Below are 19,258 nucleotides of genomic sequence, written 5' to 3'. Positions count from 1 at the left end.
AAATAACCAGTTAATATCATAATGGCAGGATCAAGCTCACACATAACAATCTTAACCTTAAATGTAAATGGACTAAATGCTCCAATTAAAAGACACAGACTGGCAAACTGGATAAAGAGTCAAGACCCATCAGTCTGCTGTATTCAGGAGACCCATCTCACACGCAGAGACATACATAGGCTCAAAATAAAGGGATGGAGGAAGATTTACCAAGCAAATGGAGAACAAAAAAAAGCAGGGGTTGCAATACTAGTCTCTGATAAAACAGACTTTAAACCATCAAAGATCAAAAGAGACAAAGAAGGCCATTACATAATGGTAAAGGGATCAATTCAACAGGAAGAGCTAACTATCCTAAATATATATGCACCCAATACAGGAGCACCCAGATTCATAAAGCAAGTCCTTAGAGACTTACAAAGAGACTTAGACTCCCATACAATAATCATGGGAGACTTCAACACTCCACTGTCAACATTAGACAGATCAACGAGACAGAAAGTTAACAAGGGTATCCAGGAATTGAACTCATCTCTGCAGCAAGCAGACCTAATAGACATCTATAGAACTCTCCACCCCAAATCAACAGAATATACATTCTTCTCAGCACCACATCGTACTTACTCCAAAATTGACCACATAATTGGAAGTAAAGCACTCCTCAGCAAATGTACAAGAACAGAAATTATAACAAACTGTCTCTCAAACCACAGTGCAATCAAACTAGAACTCAGGACTAAGAAACTCAATCAAAACTGCTCAACTACATGGAAACTGACCAACCTGCTCCTGAATGACTACTGGGTACATAATGAAATGAAGGCAGAACTAAAGATGTTCTTTGAAACCAATAAGAACAAAGATACAACATACCAGAATCTCTGGGACACATTTAAAGCAGTGTGTAGAGGGAAATTTATAGCACTAAATGCCCACAAGAGAAAGCAGGAAAGATCTAAAATTGACACTCTAACATCGCAATTAAAAGAACTAGAGAAGCAAGAGCAAACACATTCGAAAGCTAGCAGAAGGCAAGAAATAACTAAGATCAGAGCAGAACTGAAGGAGATAGAGACACAAAAAACCCTCCAAAAAATCAATGAATCCAGGAGTTGGTTTTTTGAAAAGATCAACAAAATTGACAGACCACTTGCAAGACTAATAAAGAAGAAAAGAGAGAAGAATCAAATCGACGCAATTAAAAATGATATAGGGGATATCACCACTGACCCCACAGAAATACAAACTACCATCAGAGAATACTATAAACACCTCTATGCAAATAAACTGGAAAATCTAGAAGAAATGGATAATTTCCTGGACACTTACACTCTTCCAAGACTAAACCAGGAAGAAGTTGAATCCCTGAATAGACCAATAGCAGGCTCTGAAATTGAGGCAATAATTAATAGCCTACCAACCAAAAAAAGTCCAGGGCCAGATGGATTCACAGCTGAATTCTACCAGAGGTACAAGGAGGAGCTGGTACCATTCCTTCTGAAATTATTCCAATCAATAGAAAAAGAGGGAATCCTCCCTAACTCATTTTATGAGGCCAACATCATCCTGATACCACAGCCTGGCAGAGACACAACAAAAAAAGAGAATTTTAGACCAATATCCCTGATGAACATCGATGCAAAAATCCTCAATAAAATACTGGCAAACCGGAATCAGCAACACATCAAAAAGCTTATCCACCATGATCAAGTGGGCTTCATCCCTGGGATGCAAGGCTGGTTCAACATTCGCAAATCAATAAACATAATCCAGCATATAAACAGAACCAAAGACAAGAACCACATCATTATCTCAATAGATGCAGAAAAGGCTTTTGACAAAATTCAACAGCCCTTCATGCTAAAAACGCTCAATAAATTCGGTATTGATGGAACGTACCTCAAAATAATAAGAGCTATTTATGACAAACCCACAGCCAATATCATACTGAATGGGCAAAAACTGGAAAAATTCCCTTTGAAAACTGGCACAAGACAGGGATGCCCTCTCTCACCACTCCTATTCAACATAGTGTTGAAAGTTCTGGCTAGGGCAATCAGGCAAGAGAAAGAAATCAAGGGGATTCAGTTAGGAAAAGAAGAAGTCAAATTGTCCCTGTTTGCAGATGACATGCTTGTATATTTAGAAAACCCCATTGTCTCAGCCCAAAATCTCCTTAAGCTAATAAGCAACTTCAGCAGTGTCTCAGGATACAAAATTAATGTGCAAAAATCACAAGCATTCTTATACACCAGTAACAGACAAACAGAGAGCCAAATCAGGAATGAACTTCCATTCACAATTGCTTCAAAGAGAATCAAATACCTAGGAATCCAACTTACAAGGTATGTAAAGGACCTCTTCAAGGAGAACTACAAACCACTGCTCAGTGAAATAAAAGAGGACACAAACAAATGGAAGAACATACCATGCTCATGGATAGGAAGAATCAATATCGTGAAAATGGCCATACTGCCCAAGGTAATTTATAGATTCAATGCCATCCCCATCAAGCTACCAATGAGCTTCTTCACAGAATTGGAAAAAACTGCTTTAAAGTTCATATGGAACCAAAAAAGAGCCCGCATCTCCAAGACAATCCTAAGTCAAAAGAACAAAGCTGGAGGCATCACGCTACCTGACTTCAAACTATACTACAAGGCTACAGTAACCAAAACAGCATGGTACTGGTACCAAAACAGAGATATAGACCAATGGAACAGAACAGAGTCCTCAGAAATAATACCACACATCTACAGCCATCTGATCTTTGACAAACCTGAGAGAAACAAGAAATGGGGAAAGGATTCCCTATTTAATAAATGGTGCTGGGAAAATTGGCTAGCCATAAGTAGAAAGCTGAAACTGGATCCTTTCCTTACTCCTTATACGAAAATTAATTCAAGATGGATTAGAGACTTAAATGTTAGACCTAATACCATAAAAATCCTAGAGGAAAACCTAGGTAGTACCATTCAGGACATAGGCATGGGCAAAGACTTCATGTCTAAAACACCAAAAGCAACGGCAGCAAAAGCCAAAATTGACAAATGGGATCTCATTAAACTAAAGAGCTTCTGCACAGCAAAAGAAACTACCATCAGAGTGAACAGGCAACCTACAGAATGGGAGAAAATTTTTGCCATCTACTCATCTGACAAAGGGCTAATATCCAGAACCTACAAAGAACTCAAACAAATTTACAAGAAAAAAACAAACAACCCCATCCAAAAGTGGGCAAAGGATATGAACAGACATTTCTCAAAAGAAGACATTCATACAGCCAACAGACACATGAAAAAATGCTCATCATCACTGGCCATCAGAGAAATGCAAATCAAAACCACAATGAGATACCATCTCACACCAGTTAGAATGGCGATCATTCAAAAGTCAGGAAACAACAGGTGCTGGAGAGGATGTGGAGAAATAGGAACACTTTTACACTGTTGGTGGGATTGTAAACTAGTTCAACCATTATGGAAAACAGTATGGCGATTCCTCAAGGATCTAGAACTAGATGTACCATATGACCCAGCCATCCCATTACTGGGTATATACCCAAAGGATTATAAATCATGCTGCTATAAAGACACATGCACACGTATGTTTATTGCGGCACTATTCACAATAGCAAAGACTTGGAATCAACCCAAATGTCCATCAGTGACAGACTGGATTAAGAAAATGTGGCACATATACACCATGGAATACTATGCAGCCATAAAAAAGGATGAGTTTGTGTCCTTTGTAGGGACATGGATGCAGCTGGAAACCATCATTCTTAGCAAACTATCACAAGAACAGAAAACCAAACACCGCATGTTCTCACTCATAGGTGGGAACTGAACAATGAGATCACTTGGACTCGGGAAGGGGAACATCACACACCGGGGCCTATCATGGGGAGGGGGGAGGGGGGAGGGATTGCATTGGGAGTTATACCTGATGTAAATGACGAGTTGATGGGTGCAGCACACCAACATGGCACAAGTATACATATGTAACAAACCTGCACGTTATGCACATGTACCCTACAACTTAAAGTATAATAATAATAAATAAATTTAAAAAAAAAATAGAAATCAATACCAAGAAGATATCTCAAAAACCATGGAAATTAAACAGCTTGCTCTTGAATGACTTCATGTTGCTGAAAGAGGCACCAAAGAGGATGGGAAAGAAAGTCTTGAATTGCCAACAGCAACCATCCCTCATCCCCCAGCAGCAGCTTCATGGTGCGGAGAACCTGTGATTCAGGGAAGAGAGCACAGTGATTGTGACACTTTGCATTGAATTCAGTGTTGTCCTGACACAGTGTAAAGCAGAACGAGGCTATCCTCAGCTGACGCCCATCCATAGAGGGGGCATATAAACCAGCCCTAGCCAGAGGGGAACCATCCATCTGATCAGTCAGAGCTTGAGTTCCAGCAAGCCTCACCACCGTGGGCTGGAGTACTTTGCGGCCCTAAGTGAACTTGAGGGGCAATCTATGACACAAGGACTGCAATGACTAGACAAGTCCTAGTGGTGAGCTGGGCTCCAAGCCAGACTGCAGGGGCAAGTGACCTGTAGAGACACCAGCCAGGGAAGCTAAGAGAATGCTTGTGCCATCCTTCCCCCAGCCTCAGGCAGCAGAGTGCACAGCTCCAAAAAGACCCCGTCCTTCTGGTTGAGAGAAGGGAACCTGCTGCCTTGAATGGAAGGAGCCAGTCCAGGAAGGATCAATCGCCTACTGACTAAACAGCCCTTGGGCCCTAAAGAATGAACAGTGATACCCAGGTAGTATGCTGTAGGCCTTGAGTAAAACTTAGTCATGCTGACTTCAGGTACAAGCTCTACCACAGTGGGGCAGAGCACCAAGAGGGCTCTTGGGTTCCCTGATTCTAAGCCTTTTCTCTTAGATAGCACTTCTGGACCTGCCCTGGGACAGAGGGGAGCCCACTGCCCTGAAGAGTGAGTCCCAGGTCTTGCACACCCACAACAAGCAGACTAAGGAGTCACTGGGCCTAAACTCAACATCAGAAGTGGTCTGGCATTACTCCCTGAAGGCCTGTGGTGGTAGAGGCCATAGGGTGAGGCTCCTCAGCCTATGAGAAAAAAAGGTAAGAGTGGGAAGGACTGTGTCAAGTGGTTGGAATACCAGATCAGCCACAGTAGAACGGAACACCAGGTATATTTCTAAGGTTTCTGACTCCAATCCCTGGCTCCAGGATGGCATCCCTGCACCTGCCCAGGGGCTGTGAGAACTTGCTCCCTAAAGGGGAGGACACAAGCCTTGCTGGCTTTGCCACCTGCTGATCGTGGACCTCCAGGGCCTTGAGAGACATGAGACCCAGTGACCTGCTGACTTCAGGTCTGATCCAGCACAATCCAAGTGGTGATGGCCACAGGAATGTGTCTCTCCAACCCCAGCTCCAGACAGTCAGCACAGAAAGAAAAAGAGATTCCATTTATTTGGGAGAAAGTAAGAAAAGAAAACAAGTGTCTCTGCCTGGCAATCCAGAGAATTCTTCTGGATATTATCCAAGACCACCAAAACAGTACCTCTAAGAGTCTGCAAAAAACCACACCATTACTGAGGTTGGGGTGACCCCCTAATGCAAATATGGCCTAAATCACAACACCTAAGTCCTTTAGAATACTCTGGAAAACCTTCCCAAGGAGGATGGCTACAAATAAGCCCAGATGGCAAAGACTATAATAAATACCTAACTTTTCAATGCCCAGAAACCAAAGAACATCCATAAGCATCAAGAAACTCTGACTTCATCAAATGAACTAAATAAGACATCAAGGACTAATCCTGGAGAAACAGAGATATGTGACCTTTCAGACAGAGAATTCAACATAGCTATTTTGAGGAAACTCAAAGAAATTCAAGATAACACAGAGAAGGAATTCAAATTTCTATCAGATAAATTTTAAACGTAAATTGAAATTATTTTAAAAATCAAGCAGAAATTCTGCGGTTGAAAGATGCAATTGGCATACTGAAGAATGCATCAGAGTCTCTTAATAGCAGAATTGACCAAGCAGAAGAAAGAATTAGTGAGCCTGAAGAAAGGCTATTTGAAAATCCACAGAGGTGACAAATAAAAAAAGAATAAAAAAGAATGAAGCATATCTACGAGATCTACAAAATAGCCTCAAAGGGGCCAGTCTAGGAGTTACTGGCCTTAAAGAGGAGGTAGATAAAGAGGTGTGGGTAGAAAGCTTTTTTCAAAAATATAATAACAGAAGTACCCAAACCTAGAGAAAGATATCAATATCCAAGTACAAGAAGGTTATAGAACACCGAGCAGATTTAACCCAAAGAAAACTACCTCAAAGAGTTTAATAATCAAACCCCTAATGATCTAAGATAAAGGATCCTAAAAGCAGCAAGAGAAAAGGAACAAATAATATACAATGGGGATTCAATATGTCTGGCAGCAGACTTTTCAGCAGAAACCTTACAGGTCAGGAGAGAGAGGCATGACATATTTAAAAGTGCTGGAAAAAAAACTTTTGCCTTAAGATAGCATATCTGGCAAAAATATATATATATATATTCTTTAAACATAATGGAGAAATAAAGACTTTCCCAGAGAAAGAAAAGCTGAGGGATTTCATCAACACCGGACCTGTCCTGCAAGAAATGCACAAGGGAATTATTTTATCAGAAAGCAAAGGATGTTAATGAGCATTAATAAATCATCTGAAGGTACAAAACTCACTGGTAAGAGTACCTACAAAGAAAAACACAGAATATTATGATACTTTAACTGGGGCGCATAAAAATACTCTTATTCTAAGCAGAAAGACTAGATGATGAACCAATCAAAATAATAACTACAACTTTTCACGACATAGTCGGTACAATATATATAAGTAGAAAAAACAAAAAGTTGAAAAGCAGAGGGAGGAATTAAAAACAGAATTTTTATTAGTCTTTTTGCTTGTTTGTGCAGTGTTAAATTGTTATTAGCTTAAAATAATGGGCTCTAAGATAGTATTTGCTAGTCTCATGCTAACCTCAAATCTAAAAACACATAACAGATACACAGAAGATAAAAAGCAAGAAATTAAATCATATCACTAGAGGAAAATCACCTTTACTAAAATGAAGACGAAGGAAAGAGGAAAATGAAGGAAAGGGGAAGGGAAAGAAAGGAAAGAGAAGAAAGGGGAAAGGAAAGGAAGAAGAAAGGCAAATAACAAAATGGCAGGAGAAAGTTATTATTTATCAATAATAACATGGAATGTAAATCAACTAAACACTCCAATCAAAAATCAAAGAGTGGCTGAATGAATTTTAAAAACAAAAGAAATTAATGATCTGTTGCCTACAACAAATACACTTCACCTATAAAGACATACACAGACAGAAAATAAACAGATGGAAAGGGATCCTTTGCCAATGGAAACTAAACAAAGAGCTAGACTTATATCGGACAAAACACATTTCAAGACAAAAACTATAAGAGACAAAGAAGGTAATTATATAATGATAAAAGGCTCATTTCAGCAAGAGTATATAACAATTGTAAATATGTATGCAGCCAACACTGGGGCACCCAGATATATAAAGCAAATATTATTAGAGCTAAAGAGAGAGAGAGACCCAATACAATAACCGCTGGAGACTTTAACACCCCACTTTTAGCACTCAGTAGACCTTCCAGACAGAAAATCAATAAAATCAATAAAGAAACATCAAACTTAATCTGCACTATAGATCAAATGGATCTAATAGATATTTACAGAACATTTCATCCAACAACTGAATAATACACATTCTTTTCTTCAGAACATGACTTGTTCTCAGGTATAGACAGATCATATGTCAGGTCACAAAAGAAATCTTCAAGCATTCAAAAAAATTAAATAATATTAAACATCTTCTCTGACCACAATGGAATAAAACAAGAAAGCAATAACAAAAGGAATTTTGGAAACTATTACAAATACATGGAAATTAAACAATATGCTCCTGAATTAGCAGTGGGTCAATGAGGAGATTAAGAAGGAAATTTAAAAATTTCTTGAAACAAATGATAATGGAAATGCAACATACCAAAATCTATGGGATAGAGCAAAACAGTACTAAAAGGTATGTTTCTAGCTCTATGCACTTATATCAAAAAAGAAGAAAAACATTTGTATATGGTAACAGTGAACAATCTGAAAATCAAGAAAGTAATCCCATTTCCAATAACTATAAATAAAATAAAATGTCTAGGAATTAATTCAATCAAATAAGTGACAGATCTCTACAATAAAAACTGTGAAACATTGATGCAAGAAATTGAGAACACCAAAAATGAAAAAATATTCCATGTTAATGGATTAGAAGAACCAAAATTGTTGAAATAGCCACACTACCCAAAGCAATCTACAAATTCAATGCAATCTCTATAAAAATACCAGTGACATTCCTCACAGAAATAGGAAAAAAATCCTAAAATTTATATGAAACCAAAAAAGACCCACAATAGCTAAAGCTATCCTGAGCAAAAAGAACAAAACTAGAGGAATCACATTACCTGATTTCAAATTATACTACAGAGGAATACTAACCAAAATGATATGGTACAGAAACACAGACCAGTGGAACAGAATAGAGAAGCCAGAAATAAATCCATTCATCTACAGTAAACTCATTTTTGACAAAAGTGTCCAGAACATACACTGGGGAAAGAACAGTCTCTTCAGTAAGTGATGCTGAGAAAACGGGATATCCATATGCATGATAATAAAACTAGGCCCCTCTCTCTCTTACCATATACAAAAATCAAATCAAAATGGATTAAAGACTTAAATCTAAGACCTCAAACTATGAATCTACTACAAGAAAACTTTGGAGAAACTCTCCAGGACATTGGACTAGACAAAGATTTCTTGAGTAATACCCCACAAGCACACAAAACCAAACCAAACATGGACAAATGGGATCACATCAAGTTAAGAGGCTTCTGCATAGCAAAGAAAGCAGTCAACAAAGTGAAGAGACAACCCACAGGATTGGAGAAAATATTTGCAAACTACTCATCTGACAAGGGATAATACCCATCTGGATAATATCCAGAACATATAAGGAGCTCAAACAACTCTACAGGAAAAAATCTAATAATCCGATTAAAGGTGGGCAAAAGATCTGAATAGACATTTCTCAAAAGAAGACATACAAATGGCAAACAGATATATGAAAAGGGGTTCAACATCAATGAGCATCAGAGAATTGCAAATCAAAACTACCATGAGATATCATCTCATCCCATTTAAAATGGCTTTTATCCAAAAGGTAGGCAATAACAAATGTTGGTGAAGATGTGGAGAAAAGGGGATCCTTGTACACTGTTGGTGGGAGTGTAAATTAGTACAACCACTATGTGGAACAGTTTAGAGGTTCCTCAAAAAACTAAAAATAGAGCTATCATATGATCCAGCAATCCTACTCCTAGGTATATATCCAAAAGAAAGGAAATCAGTATGTCAAAGAGATATTTGCATGCCCATATTTATTGCAGCACTATTCTCAATAGCTAAGATTTGGAAACAACCTAAGTGTCTATCTACAGAGGAATAGATAAAGGAAATGTGGTACATATACACAATGGAGTACTATTCAGCCATAAAAAAGAATGAGATTCAGTCATATGCAACAATATGGATGGAACTGGAGGTCATTATATTAAGTGAAATAAGCCAGGTGGAGAAAGACAAACACTGCATGTTCCCACTTATTTGTGGAAGCTAAAAGTTAATGCAAGTTTAAACCACTACAAAACAACTGGAATAGCTAAAATTTAAGGAGTGGATAATAACAAATTCTAGTTCAGATACGAAGGAACTCAAAGTTTCATATGCTGCTGACAGGAGTGTAAAAAGATGTGACCATTTTGGAAAATATTTTGGCAATTTCTTATAAACATACATGTATCATATGACCTAGCAGTTGTACTTGTACAAATTAAGAATAATGTACCAATAGTTTAACAACTTAAATGTCCATTAGCAGGTGAATGTTTAAAACAGATTATGGTATATCTATACAATTAAATATTACTCAAAATTAAAAGGGAGAAACTATTGTGATATGAAATAAATGGATCAAAAACACTATATTGAAAGGAAAAAGCCAGACACAAACAGTATGTGCTATCTCTTTTCATTTATATGACTTTCTAGACCAGGCAAAGGTAACAGAATCAGAAATTGTCTGGAGACAAGTGGAGGTAGAAATGACTGCAAATATGAATAAGCTTTTGGGGATTATGAAAAAATATATTTTAATTATACCAAAGGTTATATACATTTGTTGAAACTCATCAACCCGTACACTTAAAATGGGTGCATTTTACTGTGTGTGGATTATACCCCAATAAAATTGATTTTTTTTTAAAAAAATCAAGAACCAAGTGTGGTAGCTCATGCCTGCAATCCCAGCACTTCGGAATGCCTGAGGCAGGTGGATTACCTGAGGTCAGGAGTTTGAGACCAGCTTGACCAATATGATGAAACCCTGTCTCTACTGAAAATACAACATTAGCCAGGCATGGTGGCAGGTGCCTGTAATCCCAGCTACTTGGCAGGCTGAGGCAGGAGAATCGCTTGAACCCGGGAGGCAGAGGTTGAAGTGAGCCGAGATTGCACCATTGCACTCCAGCATGGGCAACAAGAGCGAAACTCCATCTCAAAAAATAAATTAATTAAAATAAAATAAAAAATAAAGAAAGGACTTGTTCCTACTAAATTGTTAAACATAATACAAAAACATAGTAATTAAAATAATGTGATATGGTACAAGTAATTCAGACCTATGGATAGAACAAATCCTAATAAATTTTTGTCTGCCTTGTAACCAAGGAAATTTATAACATTTGCAGTACTGCTACAAATATTGAATTATATAAAAGCATTAAACCCTAGGCCTTTTGAATTCATTATATTTTCAGAGTTTCCCTATCAAGTGAATAATCAAAATATCTAGTGTTCATATTACAATATTGATACAGATTCCTGTACTAACTACTGATTCCATTGTGAAGTAAAACCCTAAAGGACACATTGGGCTGCTTAATCAATCTTCTTTAAAACATCTGTAAAATGTCCAAAGGTTAAGCAGAGATTCGTAAAGAACCCTGTGTAGTCTGAAACTCAAAAGTTTATTCTAGACTCTCCTCTTTCCCATTACCAATAATTTTGTGCAGTACATTTTAAACCTGTTCAAAATTCTTCAACCTACAAAACCTAGACAGTATTTTCTTGTATTTCAACCCAACTTCACTTACTGTCAACATTCTGCATGGTACTCATTTGAGATACATGACATTTATGAAAAAGATAAACTAAAAATAAATTCATTAATCAACTTTCCTAGTTATCATACTTACAGCTTCAGTACCACAATCACAGATTTCACTTCCCTCCAATCTGCCATTGCCACAGACTGGTTTTGGAGATTTTTTTTGCATTTGTGGCTTATTCTGAAGACATTTGGCACCCACATTTGAAATGAAATTTTGAAAGCTCCTCAAACTGCAACTGCTAAAAGTCTTCACACCATTGGATTGCCTAAAGATGAATCCATATAATGTCATTGGCAATATACTTCTGAAAACACATTTCTATATGATATAAATTAATTTCAAAATGTTAAATTCAATTGACTATTACAAATGTTTATAGTAAGTGCTTAGAGGTCAAAATCATAGTTGAGGATGTCATGTGATTTTATTTACTGGAATACATGTTCTTATTAAAACAAAGCTAAGTACAGTTCAGCAGCAAAACACACACACACAGTAATCCAACTTTAAAATAGGCAAAGGATTTGAACAGATATTATTCCAAATAAAAATCAGCACCCAGATTTGGACAGACATCACTTCAAATAAAAATTAACACCCAATTAACAACAAAACGTTATTAAACAAATGATAATGTGCTTAGTCCTGAACTTCTTCAAATACCTCAGAAAAAAATTGTATATTTATCAAAATTATATATTATTATGCCCATATACCAATAATAAAGAGAATTCATTGAACAGTTCCATAGGAAGTCCATTTTTACTTTATTTGTATGTAGTAAACACCTGTAATGCAAGGAAGAAACTGAGATTTATTGAGTACCTGTTATGTGCCAGATTTCATTACAGATTTGTCTGTGCACATTACCTTGAAAGTGAGGATTTAAGATATGAGATGTGGAAGAGAAGGCAGAGCAAGATCATGGAATAGAACCCTCCGGTGATCATCCCTCCATAGGGACACTGAAGTGAACAATTATCCATGCAAAAAAATACCTTCACAAGAGCTAAAAGAATGAGGTAAAAGATCACAGTAACTGGTTGGCATAATAACAAGAAAAGATACATTGAAGAGGGTAGGAATGACAGTTTTGCATTGCCTACACCATCCCTTCCCCAGTCTGAAGCAGTGCACATAGAGAGTGAATTTGTCTTTTAGGAGAGGGAGAAAGAAGTGTGCATGGGACTTGGCCTGAGAAACACGTACCAGCCCCACTACCATAAAACAAAGCAACAGCTGAACCCCGTGGTCCCTGATTCCAGCTGGTGCCCACAGACTTCTAGACCTGCCCCAGCTCAGAAGGCAATTCGCCACCCCAGCAGGATGGAGCCAAGCCTTGGCCAGCTTCACCACTGGCTGACGAAAGAAGCTTTAGGCCATGAATAAATATCAGCAGCAATCAGGTAATAGTGACTGTGGGTGTTAGGTGAGCAAACCCTAACCATTACTGTGCTGGTCTATGAGACCATGGGATTCAGGTGTGAGCCAGTAAGCTGCCAGTTGCAGTGGCCATGAAAGTGCACACACACCTCTCCTGCAACTCCAGACAGTGCAGTGTAGAGAGCGACTCCGTCTGCTAGGGGAAGAAAAAGGAAGTAAGCAAGAGACTTTGGGCTTGGAAATCCACAGGACTGTCTCTGATATTCCCCCAAGTCCATCAGGGTTGGATACATAGGAATCTTCAAGAGAGCCACAGCATAATTGAGCTTAAGGTGCTATCTAGTGCTGAAATGGCAGCAGTGACCACGGTCTTAACTCATCAGCCAGTACTCTTGGAATTTCCATAAAGTCCTCTGAAGAAGGACCAGTACAAACAAGGCCAGACTGTGAAGACTAGAAAAAATACTTAATTCTTTAATGCCCAGATATATCCATAAGCATTAATAACATTCAGGAAAATATGATCCCATCAAGTATAATAAATAAGGCACCAGTAACCAAACCTGGAGAAAGATGTGTGAACTCTTACACAGAAAATGCAAAATAGATGTTTTGAGGAAGCTCAAATAACATCAAGAAAACACAGAGAAACAATTCAGAAAATTATCAGAGATACTTGACAAAGAGATTGAAATAATTTTAAAAATCAAGCAGAATTCCTGGAGCAATAACAGATAAACTGAAAAATGTATTAGAGGGTCTGAAAAGCAGAGGTGATCAAACAAAAGGAAGAATTCATGAGCTCAAACACAGGCTATTTGAAAATACATCAAGAAGAAAAAAGGAATTTAAAAGAACAAAGAACACTTATTGGATCAATGAGATAGCATCAAAAAGAAAATGTAAGAGTCATTGACCTTCAAAGGGAGTAGAGGAAGAGAAAGGGGGTAGAAAGGTTATTCAAATAAATAATAATGGAAAATTGTCCAAATCTAAATATAAATATCCAGTTATAAGAAGGTCAAAGATCACCAAGAAGAGTCAACCCAAATAAAACTACCTCAAGGCATAAATATAATAATCACACTCTCATAGGTCAAGGACAAGAGAGGCTCCTAAAAGCAGTCAGAGAAAAGAAGCAAATAACATATGAAGGAGTGTCAATACATCTGGCAGCAGAATTCTCTATGGAAACCTTAAAGACCAGGAAGGAGTGGAATGACATATTCCAAGTCCTGAAGGAAAAAACTTTCAACCAAGAATATTGTACCCAGGAAAACTATCCTTAAAAATGAAGGAGTGATTCAAAACTCTTAGACCAACAAAAGTGGAGGGAATTCATCACCACCAAACCATAAGAAATGCTAAAAGAAGTTTTTCGGTCTGACAGAAAAGGATGCTAATGTGCAACAAGAAAACATGTGAAGGTATAAAAGTAAACAAATTTGGAACACTCTAACACTGTAACTATGGGGTGTAAAATATTCATATCTTTGGTATAAAGATTAAAAGCCAAAGATATTGAAAAACAATAACAATTTTTAAGAGATAGGTAATATAAAAATATGTAAATTTAGAGATCAAAAACTCAAAATTGGGGAGAAGGGAGTTAAAGGGTAGAGCTTTTAGGTTGCGTTTGTTTCATTCTTTGTGATCAAAAAATGGGTATTATCAAAAAGACAAAAAAAAATTACACACTATAAAAGATGGGGATAAAGGCAATATCTTGAACATTCTTAGCAAAAATGTAAATTACACAACCATTATGAAAAGCAATATGAACCTTCCTCAAAAACCTAAAAATAGGACTACTATATGATCCAGCAATCCACTACTGGGTTTATAGCTATAAAAAATAAATCAGAATATCACAGAGATATCTGCACTCCCATGTTTATTGTAGCACTATTCACAATAGCCAATACATGAAATTAATCTAAATGACCATCTACAGATAAACTGATTTTTAAAATGTGGTATATATGTAAATGGAGTATTATTCCACCATAAAAAGGAATGGAATCCTATCATTTCTGACAACATAGATGGAGCAGGAGGACATTATGTTAAGTGAAATAAGCCAGACCGCAGAGACAAACACCACATGATTACACTCATGTGTGAAATTTTTAAAAAGTTGATTTCATAGAAATAGAGAGTAGAATAGTGGTTACCAGAGGCTGGTGAGGGGAAGAGAGAGAGGAAGACTGGGAGAGGTTGGTTAATGTGTACAAAGTTAGCTAAACAGGAAGAGTAAGTGCGGGTATTTTATTACACAGTAGGGTGACTATATCAAATGACAATGTAGTGCATATTTCAAGATAGCTAGAAGAGCAGATTTTGAATGCTATTGCCACACTGAAATGATAAATGTTTAAAGTGATGGATATGGGAATTACCCTAATTTCATCATTATACAATATATGCAAATGTTGGAATATTACACTGTGCCCCCACATACATGTAAAAATTTTGGTCAATTATAAATTTTTAAATGTATGAATAAGAAAGATACAAGTTGTCACTTTTAAAAACTATATATAAATTAAATTATCAAAATGATATATCAGGAATAGGAGGGGGCTTCAAAATGGCTGACTAAGGGAGATTGGCACTTTTCTCATGCACAAAAAAGACCAAAAGAACAAGTAGATAACCAGACATTAAAAAGAGGTTCTAAGAGAGAACACTGGAATTCATTGGAAAAGTGACAAAAAAAACTTCTGAGGCATAGAAAGAGAGAGGAGCAAAGAAGCCAGCCTGGCCATAATAAGTTCAAATCCAGAAGCAACTCCTCATCGCAAGAGAAGGTAAACAAGATCCCCAGCCACCCACATTCCCATTGTGGACGGCTGCAGTCCTAGTGATGGGACAGTCCCTCAGCCCACAAAGGCTCTGAGATTAGTGTAGGCAGGTGCCTCGAGTCCACAAGTTGGTATTGTTTCACAGAGGGTGTTTGTGCTGGGTCCCAAACACCCCCATCCCCCGCCCACCAAGATGCAAGCTGACACAGCACTACACCATTTTGAGAGCCCAGCCCACCAAACCACCTGATTCAGGTTCAATCCTGAACTGAATCCCAACAGTTCCAGCATCTCCACATCCCTATCATCCCACTGACATACCCCCACATCCACCCAGAGGGCTGCAGTGTCACAAAATAGGATTGACCCAGGAATGTAGTTGTGTCTCCAGCACTCCAGCTGATTCTGCATTATAGCCCAGGAAATCAGTGGTGCAGTGCACCAAAAAGGCTACCTCAAGGATGAAGGGAACCAAACAAATTCTACCCAGGGCTTGAAAGTTTCCTGCCCAGGGCTGCTGCAACTGACAGCAAGCTAGAACCCTCCAATGTCAAGGTCACTGTGTATCTGCATCTACCTTCAGAGGGACATAGGACTGGCCTGATAACATGCTGTCCTGGGGCCTGAGGACAAGCTTGCCCCACCTGCTGACTTCAGTGCCCATGCACACCATCTGGAGACCTGACAACAGGTCCATTCTACCAACTGCCACCACTGCTGGCACCTGATCATGTCACCTGGATGCCAGAAGAACAATCCACTCAAACCACGGTCACTGGTGCCTTTGTATGCCACCTGGAGGCTCCAGCAAGCACTGCCTACTGCCACCACCACTGGTGCTGAAGGACCAATAAACCTGGCATCCTTGTCCTTAGCAGAACCTCACCACAGCATCCACTAACAACCACAGACCAAGCTGGGGAACTCATAAGCACCACTGATGCTGCTAACAGACAAAGAAAACCTAAGGAGACTACAATACTGTGCTCACCAAGAAACAAGGCCAAAAAATCCTACTCAACCAATACTATAAATACATCTATACGGAAAAGTATTTCCCCATTAAAGTCAACTCATAAAATTGTAAGAAGCAACTGATACACCAGATGTGCTGATATTAATGTAAAGACACAAAAAAGCATGAAAAAGAAAGAAAAAATATACCTCTAAAGGAATACAAAAATTATGCAGTAACAGAGCCAAAACAAAAAGAAATCTATGAAATGTCTGAAAAATAATTCAAAATAATGGTAATAAAGAAACTTAGTGAGACAAAACAGAGCACAGATAAATAATACAAAGAAATCAGGAAAACAATTCATAATTTCAATGAGAAATTTAACAAAGAGATAGATATCATAAGAAAGAACCAAACAGAGATCTTGAAATTGATTATTTCAATAAATATAATTAAAAATACAAAAGAAAGTTTTCACAATAGACCAGATTAATCATAAGAAAGAATTTCTGAACTTGAAGATAGAGATTTTTAAATAACCTGATCAGACAAATTATATACATATATGACAGAAAGCCTACATGACATATGAAACACCATACAGGAACCAAATATTCAAATTTTGGGACTAGAAGAAGAAGAGATGTAAAGGCACAGAACACTTACGTAAAGAATAATAGCTGAAACTCTCCAAAGTTTTGCAAGACATATAGACATCAAGATACAGGTAACAAAAAATCTCGAAATATATTCAACCAAAAAGGTCTTGTTCAAAGCACATATAGTCAAACTATCAAAAGTAGAAAACAAAGAGAGAATTCTAAAAACAGAAAGAGAAAAATGTCAAGTCACATATAAAGGAATACCCATGAGAATAACAGCAGATTTCTCAGCAGAAACCTTATAGGCCAGGAGAGAATGAAAGTACATATTCAAAGTACTGCAAGAAAACAACTATCAGCCAAGAATACTATATGCAGCAAAGCTATCCTTCAAAAATCAAGGAGAAATAAAATGTCTTTTCCAGACAAGAAAAAAAAAAAAGAATTTGTCACTACTAGACTAGTCCTATAAGAAATGCTTAAGAGAATCCTAAACCAGGAAGTAAAAGGAGAATAGCTACCATCATGAAAACACATACAAGTATACAACTTACTGATGGAACAGATGAGAAGAGAAAAGGAGAAGAGAAAAAAAAAATACAATGTTAAATGTTATCACGACCCTAATTATCTAATGTAAAGGTATACAATAAAAAAGGAAGAAAGGCTGAGTGCAGCGGCTCATGCCTGTAATCCCAGCACTTTGGAATGCCGAGGTGGGTGGATCACCTGAGGTCAGGAGTTCGAGACCAGCATGGCCAACATGGTGAAACCCCATCTCCACTAAAAATACAAAAATTAGCCAGGCATGGTGGTGCACACCTTTAGTCCCAGCTACTTGGAGCGCTGAGGCAGGAGAATCATTTGAACTCAGGAGGCAGAGGTTTCAGTGAGCCAAGATCACACCACTTTACTCCAGCGTGAGTGACAAAGTGAGACCCTGCCAAAAAAAAAAAAAAAAAGGAAGAATGAAAGAAAGAATATATGAAACAATCAGAAAACATTGACAAATGACAGGAGTAAGTCCTAATCTATCAATAATAATCTCAAATATAAATGGCTTAAATTCCTAAATTGAAAAATATAGACTGGCTGAAAGGATTTAAAAATATATATGCTGCTGTCTACAAAACTTCACTTACATTGTAAAGACATGTAGACCAAAAGCAAAGGAATAGGAAAAAAAAATATTCTGGGCAAACAGAAACCAAAAGCATGAAAGGGTAGCTACACTGACTATTTATGTCAGAAAAAAATAGATTATAGGACAAAACACATAAAAAGAAACAAAGTCTCCAATGATAAAGAGAACAATTCAGCAAGAGTATATAAAAATTATAAATATATATGCACCAAACAGTGGAGCACCCAGATATATAAAACAAACATTATTAGAACTAAACAGAGAAATAGACCCCAATACAATAATAGTTGTTGACTTCAACACTCCACTTGAAGCACTGGACAGATCATCTAGACAGAATATCAACAAAGACATCAGACAAGCAAATGCTGAGGGCATTAGTTACTATCAGATGTGCCTTACAAGAGCTCCTGAGAGAAGCACTAAATGTGGAAAGAAAAGACCATTACCAGCCACTACAAAAACACACTGAAATACACAGAGCAGTGACACTATAAAGCAACCACACAAAAAACAAGTCTGCAAAATAACCAGCTAACAACACGATGGCAGGATCAAATTCACACATATAAAAACTGACCTTTAAAGTAAACAGGCTACATGTCCCAATTAAAAGGCATGGAGTGACAAGCTAGAAAAAGAAATAAGACCCAATGATATGCTATCTTCAAGAAAACCATCTCACATACAATGACATCCATAGGCTCAAAATAAAAGAATGGAGAAAAATTGACCAAGCAAATGGAGAACAGAAAAAAGCAGGTGTTGCAGTCCTAATTTCAGACAAAACAGACTTTGAATGGACAAAGATAAAAAAAGACAAAGAAGGGCATTCATTACATAATGGTAAAGGTTATAAATGACAAAGGGGATGTTACACTGACCCCACAGAAATTCTAACAACCATCAGAGACTACCACAAACACCTCTAGGTACACAAGCTAGGAAATCTAGAAGAAATGAATAAATTCTGGAACACATACAATCTCCTAAGACTGAACTAGCAAAAAATTAACTACCTGAAAAGACCAATAACAAGTTCTGGAATTGAATCAATAATAAATAGCCAACTA

General features: G+C 37.5%; 1 protein-coding gene across 2 annotated transcripts in view; it reads right to left on the bottom strand.

Annotated features, from left to right (window-relative positions):
• Window positions 1-19,258, bottom strand: part of ADAM32 (ADAM metallopeptidase domain 32) — a 145,106-nt gene that overhangs the window by 44,717 nt on the left and 81,131 nt on the right. For both annotated transcript variants that reach the window (XM_073018040.1, XM_073018039.1), the window contains exon 12: window positions 11,379-11,559. In XM_073018040.1, coding sequence (XP_072874141.1) covers window positions 11,379-11,559 — 181 coding nt within the window. The remainder of the gene's footprint in view (window positions 1-11,378; window positions 11,560-19,258) is intronic.

The sequence above is a fragment of the Chlorocebus sabaeus genome, chromosome 8 (assembly GCF_047675955.1).
Source record: "Chlorocebus sabaeus isolate Y175 chromosome 8, mChlSab1.0.hap1, whole genome shotgun sequence".
NCBI lineage: Eukaryota > Metazoa > Chordata > Mammalia > Primates > Cercopithecidae > Chlorocebus > Chlorocebus sabaeus.
Note: the sequence above shows the minus strand (reverse complement) of the source record. Positions and strands in the feature narration are given on the sequence as shown.